General features: G+C 39.6%; 1 protein-coding gene and 1 long non-coding RNA gene across 2 annotated transcripts; both read left to right on the forward strand.

Moving 5' to 3' along the window:
• Positions 1–4147: 4147 nt before the first annotated feature.
• LOC133777879 (uncharacterized) lies at positions 4148–5552 on the forward strand. Its single transcript, XR_009868897.1, has 2 exons — positions 4148–4521; positions 5292–5552. It is a non-coding gene; the product is annotated as an uncharacterized LOC133777879 (long non-coding RNA).
• A 3879-nt stretch (positions 5553–9431) lies between these two features.
• Positions 9432–12173, forward strand: LOC133777880 (transcription factor MYC2-like). Its single transcript, XM_062217634.1, has one exon. It carries the CDS (start codon positions 9694–9696, stop codon positions 11740–11742), a length of 2049 nt encoding a protein of 682 aa, XP_062073618.1. The 5' UTR covers positions 9432–9693; the 3' UTR covers positions 11743–12173.
• The last annotated feature ends 348 nt before the right edge of the window (positions 12174–12521 follow it).

A 12521-nucleotide genomic window follows, 5' to 3' on the forward strand; every position in this document is an offset into this window, starting at 1 on the left:
TAAACCAAGTGTTAGGGGAATACCAAGCATGAGGAACCAAGATGGCTGCTTACCTGGCCAAGGTAAAGAAAGAACTATCTGCATTTGAGCACGGCTCAATCGAGCAGATACCTCGGGAGCAGAATGCCAACACGGACACCCTGGCAAAGCTCACTACCTCTGGGGAGATGGAGACTTTGGGGTTGGTGCCGGTAGAGTTCTTAGAAAGACCAATCATAGAGGAAGTCAGGGCGGAGGTCAAGATGATCAACGCTAGACCGACCTGGGTGACCCCCATCCTCGAGTATCTCACAGCAGGAAAGTTGCCTGAGGAGCGAAATGACGCAAGGCGGGTACTTTACTAGGCTCCAAGGTATATAGTGATAGATGGGATATTATACCGGCGTGGACACTCTTTACCTCTCATACGGTGTGTTCTGCCAGGCGAGGCGAAGACCATTTTGCAAGAGGTGCACGAGGGTTTCTGCGGAGATCACACTGGGGGCCAAAGCCTGGCCCTGAAGATACTAAGGCAAGGGTATTATTGGCCCACTTTGTCAAAGGACTCGATCTCCTATGTCAAGAAGTGTGACAAGTGCCAGTGATTCGCCACAGTTGCCCAGGCTCCCCTGGTTGAGCTGAAGATGATCACGTCCCCATGGCCGCTCGCGGTCTGGGGTATTGACCTGGTTGGTGCCCTCCCTACTAGAAAGGGAGGAGTTCGCTACGCGGTGGTGGCTATCGACTACTTCACCAAGTGGGCAGAAGCAGAGCCCCTAGCGACGATCACTTCAAAGAGAGTCCTCGACTTCGTGGTCAAGAGTATTATCTACCGATTCGGGCTGCCAAAGAAGATCGTGTCGGATAATGGAACGCAGTTCGATAGCGACCTCTTCACCAAATTCTGCGAGAGGCACGACATTGTTAAAAGCTTCTCCTCCGTGGCCTATCCCCAGGCCAATGGGCAGGTCGAGGCTGTCAATAAGACGCTAAAGGCAATCCTTAAGAAAAGACTGGATGAAGCCAAGGGAGTCTGGCCCGAACAGCTCCCCCATGTATTGTGGGCATACCAGACCTCACATCGAACTTCGACGGGTTATACTCCTTTCTCCCTAGCTTTCGGAAGTGAGGCAGTCCTTCCTGTCGAAGTAAAGGTAGCCTCGCATAGAGTCCAGGCATTTGACCAAGACCGGAATGACGAATTGCTCTGCGCGTCCCTCGATCTAATTGACGAAAAATGAGAGGATTCACAGCTGCAGCTCGTGCATTATCAATCAAATGTCACTCGTTATTTCAACTCAAAGGTCAAGAAACGCGTCTTTAGCGTTAGCGACCTGGTGCTCAGGAGAGTCTTCCTAGGCAGTAAGGATCCCAAGGACGGAGTGTTGGGACCTAATTGGGAAGGGCCCTATCAAATAACCGAGGTCGTGAAAGGAGGAACCTACAAGCTAGCTCGGCTTAATGGAGAAGCAGTCCCACGGACTTGGAACGCTATACACTTGAAGAAATATTATCAATAATATCTTTGTAAGGCTCAATTGGAAAAGCCATATATTGTTTATTAAGTAATAACAGTTATCTTTTACATTATTGTATATGTTTGTGGGTGTAAACTCAAGTAACCATGAAAGACCCTTTCCTAATTACTTGGGGGGCATATATCCTGGATATAACCAGGTCCTAAAACTTAGAAGTTAGTTCAAATTGATTTATCGATGTTTTTCTTACAAAGCACGAGATATCGATAAAGAATAGACGCGAACTAAGTTTTCAAATTAATATCCTGGATATAACCAGGTCCTAAAACTTAGAAGTTAGTTCAAATTGATTGATCGATGTTTTTCTTAAAAAGCACGAGATATCGATAAAGAATTGACGCGAACTAAGTTTTCAAATTAATATCCTGGATATAACCAGGTCCTAAGTCTTAGAAGTTGGTTCAAATTGATTAACAGATGTTTTTTCCTAAAAAGCATAGGATGTTAATCACAACACCAACAGAAACTAAGTTCTCACCAAATGCATTGAAGAAGAGTAACAGTAAGGTCGAGACAAAAATATGTAAATAGATTGAAATAAATCTGGAGATACCAATTGTTTCGAGGATAAAAACCTCATAATGAAAAATTACAAAAAAGAAAAAGTAAATAAAAGGAAAGGAGAAAAATCCTAAGCTCCGCCAGGCCGCTCTGATGAAGTCACCCCCTCGCCATCCTGCTCGGTGGCAGTGGAGGTCTCCCCGGTCTCGGAAGGCGCCTCTTGTTGAAGGTGAGCTTTAAACTTCTCCAAGAAGGACTCCCACACATCCGGCCCCAGGAAGGAAAAGTCACCATCCTGGCTGAAGGCCCAGCAATGGTACAGCATGGCCTCCATGGAGGAGCTAGAAGCTGCCCTCTCCGCTACAAGGGCAGCCTTGCCCTCCTTGAGTTCGACCTTCGCGGCTTCCTAGGCGACCTTGGCAGCCTCAGCCTCTAGCAGCTTGGCCCGAGATGCCTCCAGCTCGGCCTGCGCAGCAACCAAGGCGGTCTGCGCAACCCTCTCGCTCTCCCGGGCAGTCACTAAGGCAGCCTTGGCATCCTGCTCCTGTTGTTGAGCGGAAGCGAGGGCGGCCTGGGCAGCCTGGTGCTCACCCCGGATCTCGTCAATCCTGGCCCTGGACCGAGATATGCTCCGATGGAGAGCCAAAGCCGCCTGCAAGACAAAACGATAATAAGGCAAGTGCCTTAGAAAAGAAAAACAACCTACTGCATGCGGCTAAGAAGGAAGTTCACCTAAGCAAAGGAAAATGGAAACATTTAAAGCATACAACAAACAGAGGACTTACAGAAGTTTTTTTTGCTGCGTAAAGATTGAAAAAAGTGTCGGGGTTGGGATCTTGGTGGAATCCTTGGAACCGGAGTCACGAAAGAACCCTCGTGTCTAAAAGTCAGGAACGTCTAGAACAGTGGCCGGAAGAAAGAAAGGGTTTTGAGACTGAGAAGAGAGAAGAAAGAAGATGAGAAAAAATTTCAAATAAAAAGGTGGCTCATGCGAAAGATGGCCAACCTTATATATACGTAAAAGGCAAAAGAATGAGGGCTGTTCGATTGTCTTGATGTGGGATACGAGGATCACAACTCGAAAGACGAAACGACGGCCGAAGATAGGCTAGGCCATTTAATGCGATTCTCAGAAGACGGATCATCACCAACCACGATGCTCCACGTATCCGACACCAGCGTAATGGGCGGGATATCAAGAGTCCACAAGGAAACCTAAAAGCCCCCACTGTGGCCACATATGACATCATATGCCACGAGCAGGAGCTTGGGGGGCAAATGTACGCCCTAAATATCCACGGGTTATTAGCTAGCTGGAAATGGGCATAATCCTATCAGCCACATGGAAGCTCCTACCCGGAGCTACTGTTACAAATCTCTACCTCTTTAGCTTAAGGTAGCCAATGGTTTAGTAAGAATACTCAGGGATCGGGTCAGCAACGTGGACACCATGAGCTGAGACTACATCAGGCTCGGGGTATGAGCTGGAGCTGACACGTCCGACCCTTTATATAGTCAACCACGCAATGTAAACATGTGCATATCAGACATCACGTGTCTACTCCATTCGTGAAATCTCGGACACGCAGCTTAAACATACGTGTTCAGGCACCCCACGACTGGTTTGGGCCATGCGGCCCATTATCCCCCTTACCTATTGATTAGACCACACTTCATTGTCAGGTTTTGGGAATTAATCATGAATGTCACAGAAGTGACATGATGGGTAAGAAGGTCACGGGATGACCCCTTTTACCAACACCCAGGTGTCCTCTCCCTATAAATATGGAGACCGTGGGTGTTGCAAAGGGTTGGCTTCTAATTTGTAAAGAAATACCCTGTAAGGAATATCAGAGGTATATCAATAATATTGGCTGGTGGACTAGAAGGATTTTAACTTTTGAACCACCTAAAAAAGTATTCGAGTTATAATCTCCCTTTGAGATCATTCATCTATTACGGTTCATCATTTAGCACTAATCCCTCTCCTTATTCATATAATTATCTGTTGTCGAAGAACCGTGTCAACAATATTGATGGGATTGTCTGTGCTTTTAGATGCCCTGGTAAAAGTCAAGAATGGCGTTGCTAAAAATATAAGATGACATTGCTTTATTTTAGAGTTTCAATACGTCTTATGCCAATGTTTGGGTTAGTTTTGCCGACGCTTCGGGAAAAGGATAATTTATTCCCTGGAAAAGCAGGTCCTTTCTTTTGCAATACTTAGTCGATATATTCAAAAACGTCAACCCCAACTCTTTCTTCTTCCTCCTTTTTTCATTCTAGTTTTTTCTTCTCTCTGGGTTTTCCCCTTTCTTCTCCGACTACACAACTTCCTCTCTCACTTGCTCCCTCTCTTTCTCACTCTCCCTCATCTCCCACACCCACCTTCCCTCTCTCTAAATCTTACTGTCCTCCGACCTAGGTTTGAGCTCCGGCAACTATGAGCCATCATCTGACCCTCACGTTGCCCCAAGAATGCCATCCTGACCCCAAGAATCAGGTAATCTCAGACCTTTTTTTTTCTTTCAATATTTATAAAATTAATATATTTATGTTTAAAGATAAGATTTAGGTTTATAAATATTGTGGTATTAGGATTTGATTAACATTTTTCAGATTTTTAATGAGCAGTAAATAGAAAAATATTTGTAAAGAGGAGTAAAGAGAATAATATTTATGTTCATTTGGAATTAGCAAGTTTCCAATTTATGGATTTATATTTATAATTTTTTTTGTGTATAATTTCCATTAGAAATTTTTGTTAATATTTGTCAATAATTTGGTTTATGGTTGATAAAAGTGTGATTAATTTGTTATAGAATTATGATTGGTATAATTTTGTTTTGCGATTAATAATGTTAGGGAAAAATAAATTTATTCATATTAATTGATATCTATTGTTAAGTTGAAAATTTTGTAATTATTCTTTAATTATGTTTATGTAAGAAAAAAATCAAATTATGCTTCAAATTTTATAAAGAAAATATGTTTTGGTTTATTAAGATATTTGTAAAATTTTCTATATTTATACTTCCATATTTGAAAGAGATTGTGATTATTTGATTGTTTTGAACAATCTATATGTTCTGGGACTTGTTTTAAGTGTTATTTGCAAGTTTTTAATTTTGGGTTAAGTTAGATAACTATCGTCATGCTGCCAAAATGTTGGTTGAGACTTAAGAAATTTAAAACCAGAATTTTACATTTACATTTAAAGTGAAATTCTAATTAAAAGTAATTATAAATTAGAAAATTTTGACTATTTTTTAGATGATGTCGACCCAATTGAAGTTCATAACATCAATGATGTATTTCCTAGAATTCAAAATCAAAATTTGGATGACTTTTTGGTTGATGAATGTGACTTTGAAGATGAAACTCTAAGGGAATATGAGGATGAAGGTGAAGAATGTGTACATGTAGAAAGTAATTGTGATGATAATTGGGTTTTGGTTAACGATGATGATGATTTGTAAATTCAACTTATTGTAACATTTTTTCTTAATTAAATGAAGATTGATTATTACTTGAGTTACACTTGTTTTTATTTAGCTATTTGTTGTGTAATTATTTTGTCCTCATATCTTGTTATCAAATTTCATATATATTGTCAGTGTAGTATGTCTGCTCTGAGCTCTGCAATAGGTAATAGTAATGGTGCTAAGAAGAGGGTGAGTAGAGAAGGATTTAGAGGGAAGGTACTTGAGTATGAACTTCGCAAGCTGAATATTTATAAATTGATTGTTGAGTTTGACCCGACCACTGGGAAGCCTGTAAAGAATTATAGTACGATGTTTAATAACATGTGCCAATTTTACGCGATGAAAGTATTTTTGTGATTGGAGACATGATATGAAAGAATCAGGTTAGAAAATATTGGAGAGTTGGGTCTGCATCAATCAAATGCAAAACCTTACAAGGAGGTTACCTAGGAAGATTGGGATGTTCTGATTGCCTACTGGAACACCGAACAACATAAGATACAAATTTAATTAATTATCTATATAAAGTTATGAACATTTACATCAATATTCTCATTTAACTGTGAATTTCTTTAAATGTACTTTCAACTCAAAATGAGGACAACCAAAAGAAAATGAAAATTCTTGAAGGATGGGAATATAAATCGATTGTGTGCCACATTCATGATCACGTACATTATTATATCATTTATAATATTTAAAAAATATGTTTAATATACTAACTACACTTAAAACCAAAATTTACTAGGCTAATTCAGAGACTGGCGAGCTACCAAGTGTCATAGACACTGTTGAAAAACTCTATCACAAAAAAGATGGATGGAGAAATAAATATGATAAAGCAACATATGTAAGTTCCCATTATCTCAATTAGTTTTTATACTTAAAAGTTACAATTTATCAATAAATATACAATTTTATTTTGATTAGCTCATTTAGTTTTAACATATATATTATAAACTTACAATTATTTTCAACTATGAAATTTTGTTTTGATTAAGGCTGAGATGAATCAGATTCCACAATCCTAGCCAATACCCACTGTCGAGTCCACTGCTTCTTATGGAGTTGATGCTGGATCAACTTCTATTTCTCGAGACTTCAACATTATGGCAGATGTATTATGCCAGCAGTCTCTTTACCAAAGAGGATATGACTCCTTGCCTAGATTGAAGGTAGTTGAGGGAAAACGAGCTGCTAGTATGTCTGGTTCGAGCTTCAGTAAGCAGGTCGTCAATGAAGAAATTTCTCAACTTCGTTAGCAAGTTGAGAGACTCGGTGAACAGAATGCGTTCATGATGAACATGATTTAACAAATGCAGCAACTTCAACAGCTCATCCTTGGATTTCAACTTCCACAAATTCCAGCTCATTTCTAAGTACCAGGACAACCAACCCAATCCCCTCCTAGTAAAGACTCCTTGGTAAACGATGACGAAAATACTCTGCCCCTCTAGTCCCTTCTAGGTTTTATTTATATTATTATCATTGCAAAACTTCTTAAGATTGGGAACAAACTTAATTTTTATATGCATAATTAGAACATCTTATAATTTAACTATATGAGTATTGTAATATTTAATTATATTTGAATGACTTTCATATTCTATATTAGTTATTTTAATATGCTTTCAATAAAAAATATTCCAAATTTGGTTTTAGAAACAATTCCAAATTATTAAAAAAAATTATTCTAAAATCAATTTTTATTAAAAAAATGGTAACCTTTTGCCGGCGTTTTTCTCAGAGCCGACAAAACTATCAAAGCCCTTTGCTGGCGAATTCCTTATTGTCGACATTAAAATATTTTTGCCGACGCTTTCCCTGTAGCGCCAACAAATACATTATTACCAGCGCCTAAAAGCATTGGCAAAGAAAGCACAGCCCCCCCCTAAAAAAAAAAAAAACATTTGTTGGCCCTGGACGCATTATAGTGTTAGACAATGCCTGCGGGAAGACTTTTGTCAGTATCTTTAGGCGCTGATATATCTACTTTTGCCAGTACTGATTGTCACGCACTGGCAAAAAGGGTATTACCTATGAGTTATTGGCGACAGGTTTCGCTGGCGCTATTTAGCGCCGACAAAGCTCTTTTGCCCTTAGTTAGTGCAATACATGGGATTTTGTAGGTGTTAAAAGGCGTCGACAAAAACAAAGATTTTTGTAGTGTTTATATTGTAGGCACCATCGGTACATATAACTAATAGAATTAGAGCTTCTAAATACACATTTGTAGAGCCAAAAATGCACATTACTCATCCAGCACCAAGCAACACATCGCCACCTATATGGCGATCATTGCCTGTTGTAGCCATTGTGGCCTTTAATGGCTACAAGCTACAAGTCCCCTCATGACTTTTCTTTTTATGTGACAAGAAATTTTACTTTAACTAATTCTCTTTAAAAGGAATTTAATAATGGGTATATTTTTTTTTACCATTAAAGAATAATAAAAAGAAGTACAGTTAATTAAGGCACAACATTAGCTATCATTTACTCATTTGTAAATTTCTTTAATATGTTAGATAAAAAGTAATTAATATGAACTCAAAATAACAAAAAACATGTAATTATTATTAATAACCCTGAATTGAGTACTTCATAGATAAAGTAATTACACAGTGAAGATTGTTGTTGTTTTTATTTTAAATCTTTTAAACTTTTAACACATGATTTAAATCTTTGTTTCCTAGCAGCAAAGGAATAAGAATGATGGTTTGATATTAACAACTGGCTACGTGTCCATTTATTATTATTTATTTTGAATAATATTAATAATAAAAAAATATTATTCATAATCATAAGGGCAAAAAGGAGTTAAGGGGGTTATTATTCGTTGATAGTCAAAAGTCAATGCTTTTCCAAAGGCAAGCGAGTGAGATGCCCTAACCTAAAAAAAATACTAATAATTTATTAGTTACAAGATTAAAATAAAAGATGAGGGTAACGTGACATGTATGTTTGATAGGTAAGATTAACAAGCACATGCTTAAATTATTTGATTTTGAATCATTGTTTCAATTTTAAAAGCCTTTGAGAAATTTTGCAAATTGATGGACCACATCGTTGTTGTATGATGATAATTATTAAGGACCCCAATGTAATACTTTAGTGGGTAATAAAATCAAACAAAATTTTAAATTTTACATTTAGTGAAAGGCATCACTAGTTATATAAGTATATACGATATGAATTGCAAACAAAGTATATATTCTTCCTTGTATATAAGTATAAATATTTGTGTATATATTTAAAGTTTAGTAGTAATAATATTCTTTAATTGAAAAAAATTTAAATAAATGATTAGTTTATAAATCATTATATTAATGTTTAACTAACATTTAAATCTTGATTGTACTTATTAACACAAAAATATTAAAAAGAGAAATACTAGAAATTACATAAGAAAAAAAATTAATTAATATAATAAACTGAGGAAAAGAGAGAGAAAGAGAAATGCGAATAAAAAAGAAAATTTAAATTTAAATTATAGTTAGATGATATAAACATAGGAAGAAAAAATAAAAATAAATTAATACAAATTTTTTTAGAAAATAGATGCGCAATAAAGTAGTATATAAATATATATTTTTTAGAATTTCTACATTAGTTGTAACCCTAGCACTAAAAGAAGAACAAGGCTTAAACCTAGTACCACCATAGTAGTAGTAATTAGTTACATAAATTTTAGTTTAGTTTAGTTTTTTTTTTTGTTTTTTTTTTGAGGAAATTGTAGTAATGAAGTAAAGCAGTTAGGTTAGCTAGGCTTAGCTACTGGCGATTAAATCGTGGCGAGTAGCTAGCTTATACCACTTTCGTAGAAACCGCCAACTCTCGGTTCTCTGCCCCCACACACTTCCACACTCGTTTTTATAATACTCGTTTTCTCTCTCATATACTTGTAATAATAATGCTTCTTCTTCCTCTAAGTTCCAACACCACCCAATCCAAACTCACTCGACTCACCCTTCTCTTAACTCTAAAACGATAAAAAAATAAAAAATATAAATAATAAATAAAAACTACTCAAAGTAAGCTCAAAAATCAGATGCATTCCAAATAAATCAGAAACCCAAAATTCTCTCTCCTCTCCATCTCCACCAATCCCATATTATTCCCTCTCTCTCTCTCTCTCCTCCTCTGCCGCCACTTTCTCTCTCTAACCTATCTCACCTCGTGTTTTTGTATGAATGACGGACTATAGAATACAGCCCACCATGAATCTCTGGACTGACGACAACGCCTCCATGATGGAGGCTTTCATGAGCTCTTCGGATCTTTCAGCTCTATGGGCTACGCCGACCTCAAATCACCCTCCTCCTCCGGCGGCCGCGGCCCAGGCTCATCAGCCACAGCAGTCGGCCGCTTCAACTTCGGCCGCGGCCGGCCAGCCTCAGCCTCCTCCGGTGGCGGCTTTCAACCAGGAGACTCTCCAGCAACGACTCCAGGCCCTGATTGAGGGAGCCCGTGAGAGCTGGACTTACGCCATTTTTTGGCAGTCTTCGTACGATTACTCCGGGGCTTCGGTACTCGGCTGGGGTGATGGATACTACAAGGGCGAAGAAGACAAAGGTAGAGGCAAGGCTAAGACATCTTCCTCCTCCGCGGCGGAGCAGGAGCACCGGAAAAAAGTCCTTCGTGAGCTCAACTCGTTGATTTCTGGATCCGCACCGTCGGCGGATGAGGCCGTCGATGAGGAAGTCACTGATACAGAGTGGTTCTTTTTGGTCTCCATGACCCAGTCCTTCGTGAATGGCGGCGGGCTACCTGGCCAAGCTTTTTTCAATTCAAACCCTGTTTGGGTGACTGGCATAGATAATCTCACCGCCTCGACCTGCGAGAGGGCTCGCCAGGGTCAGATCTTCGGATTGCAGACCATAGTTTGTATTCCTTCCGAGAATGGGGTCGTCGAATTAGGGTCTACTGAACTCATCTTCCAGAGTTCGGATCTGATGAACAAGGTCAGGGTTTTGTTCAATTTCAGCAATTTGGAAGTGGGTTCATGGCCTTTAAGCGGCGGAGCCCCTGATCAGGGGGAAAACGATCCCTCGTTTTGGCTCAACGACCCAACGTCTGCCACCGTGGAAGTCAAGGATTCCGTAACCACCGCGGCAGCTCCGTCGGCGTCGGTTCCGAGCTCAACAAACCAGCAGACCTCCAAATCCACCGTCCAGTTCGAAAACCCGAGCTCGAGTAGCTTGACCGATAATCCCAGCGCGATCCAGAGGCACCAACAGGGGCAACAAGCACAGACGCAGAGCTTCTTCACCAAAGAATTAAATTTCTCAGAGTATGGATTCGACGGGAGCAGCGTCAAGAACGGAAATTCCCATTCTTTGAAGCCTGAATCGGGCGAGATATTGAATTTCGGCGAAAGCAAGAGGAGTTCGTACAGCGCAAATGGGAATTTGTTTTCTGGGCAATCCCAATTCGCAGCGGAGGAGAACAACACTACTACTAATAAGAAGAAGAGGTCTCCAACTTCGCGTGGAAGCAACGAAGAAGGGATGTTGTCTTTCACTTCTGGGGTTGTTTTACCGGCTAGTGGTGTCATAAAATCGAGCGGAGGAACAGGCGATTCTGACCACTCGGACCTCGAAGCGTCGGTGGTTAGAGAAGCTGACAGTAGCAGGGTAGTAGAGCCGGAGAAGAGGCCCAGGAAGAGGGGTCGGAAGCCGGCTAATGGGAGAGAAGAGCCATTGAATCATGTCGAAGCGGAACGACAGCGAAGAGAGAAGCTGAACCAGAGGTTCTATGCTCTTCGAGCTGTGGTTCCTAACGTTTCAAAGATGGACAAAGCTTCCCTCCTAGGTGACGCAATTTCATACATCAACGAGCTTAAATCGAAGCTCCAAACGTCGGAAACCGACAAGGAGGATCTCCAGAAGCAAATGGATTCGATGAAGAGGGAGTTAGCAAGTAAAGACTCGCGTTCTTCGTCGGCTGATCAAGACCTTTCGATGTCAAACCACGGTGGGAGTAAGCTTATAGATTTGGACATAGACGTCAAAATCATTGGTTGGGATGCCATGATTAGGATTCAATGTAGTAAGAAAAACCACCCGGCCGCCAGGGTAATGGCAGCTCTCATGGAGCTAGACTTGGATGTTCACCATGCCAGTGTCTCGGTGGTGAACGATTTGATGATCCAACAAGCGACAGTGAAGATGGGTAGTCGGATTTACACGCAGGAGCAGCTCAGGGTAGCCTTAACATCCAAAGTTGGCAATGCCCGATAGGTTAAAATGAGTGTGGAGCTCAGTAAGTTTATGTAGGAAAAGAGTTCATCAAGTAGTAGGGCTCTTGGGACATTTTAAGGCTCCCGGTAAAGCTGCAAGCTCTGTAAAACAATGCCGAAAAACTTATTCTACGTGCTTATTGCTGTTGTTGGTTAGTCTCTGTTTCAGTAAAGGTCGAGTTTTGAGAGGAGCTGAGCTCATTCGACAAATTTTCAGATTTCTTCCAGCTCTCATCAAGCGAAAGTAGCTTATTCTTCTTCTTTTTCTTGTAGTGTAATCTTATGCTGGTTTTTCCTTTGTGTATATATGTCATAAATTTGAACATGCTTCAAGGCATTGTGCATGTATGTAATTGAGTTGCAAGCTTTCGCTTATGTATTTATAAGGTTGCAATCTATCTATCGATATCTCTATATATATTCCTCATGAAACCATGTACTGGAATTTTTTTGCTCTAAGAAATTAAAATAGGAAAGAATTACTAGAATATCACTCAATTTTTGTGTTGTTCGGTTACACCTTTGCTTGTGCAAATTTTATTTACTACGTTGAGTTTTTCAAACACCATTTCAGACACAACACGAGCCTTCTTACCATTTAAAAAAAAAAAAGAAAAAAATAAAAGGATCTTTGACTTTTGGTCCTGTGTTTTTTGGCTGAAAATCTTAGAGAAGTATAATTAGAGTAGCTGATATTATATGGGATATGGTTTGATTATGTGAAGTTGCTCTAAATATGTAAAGATCAAAAGGAAAGGTAAAGTGCAAAGAGCGTCATCC

Source organism: Humulus lupulus, chromosome 5 (assembly GCF_963169125.1).
Source record: "Humulus lupulus chromosome 5, drHumLupu1.1, whole genome shotgun sequence".
Taxonomy (NCBI): Eukaryota; Viridiplantae; Streptophyta; class Magnoliopsida; order Rosales; family Cannabaceae; genus Humulus; species Humulus lupulus.

Excerpts from the sequence above, each read along its gene's own strand:
- LOC133777880 (XM_062217634.1), top strand. The coding sequence starts at position 9,694 with ATGACGGACTATAGAATACAGCCCACCATGAATCTCTGGACTGACGAC.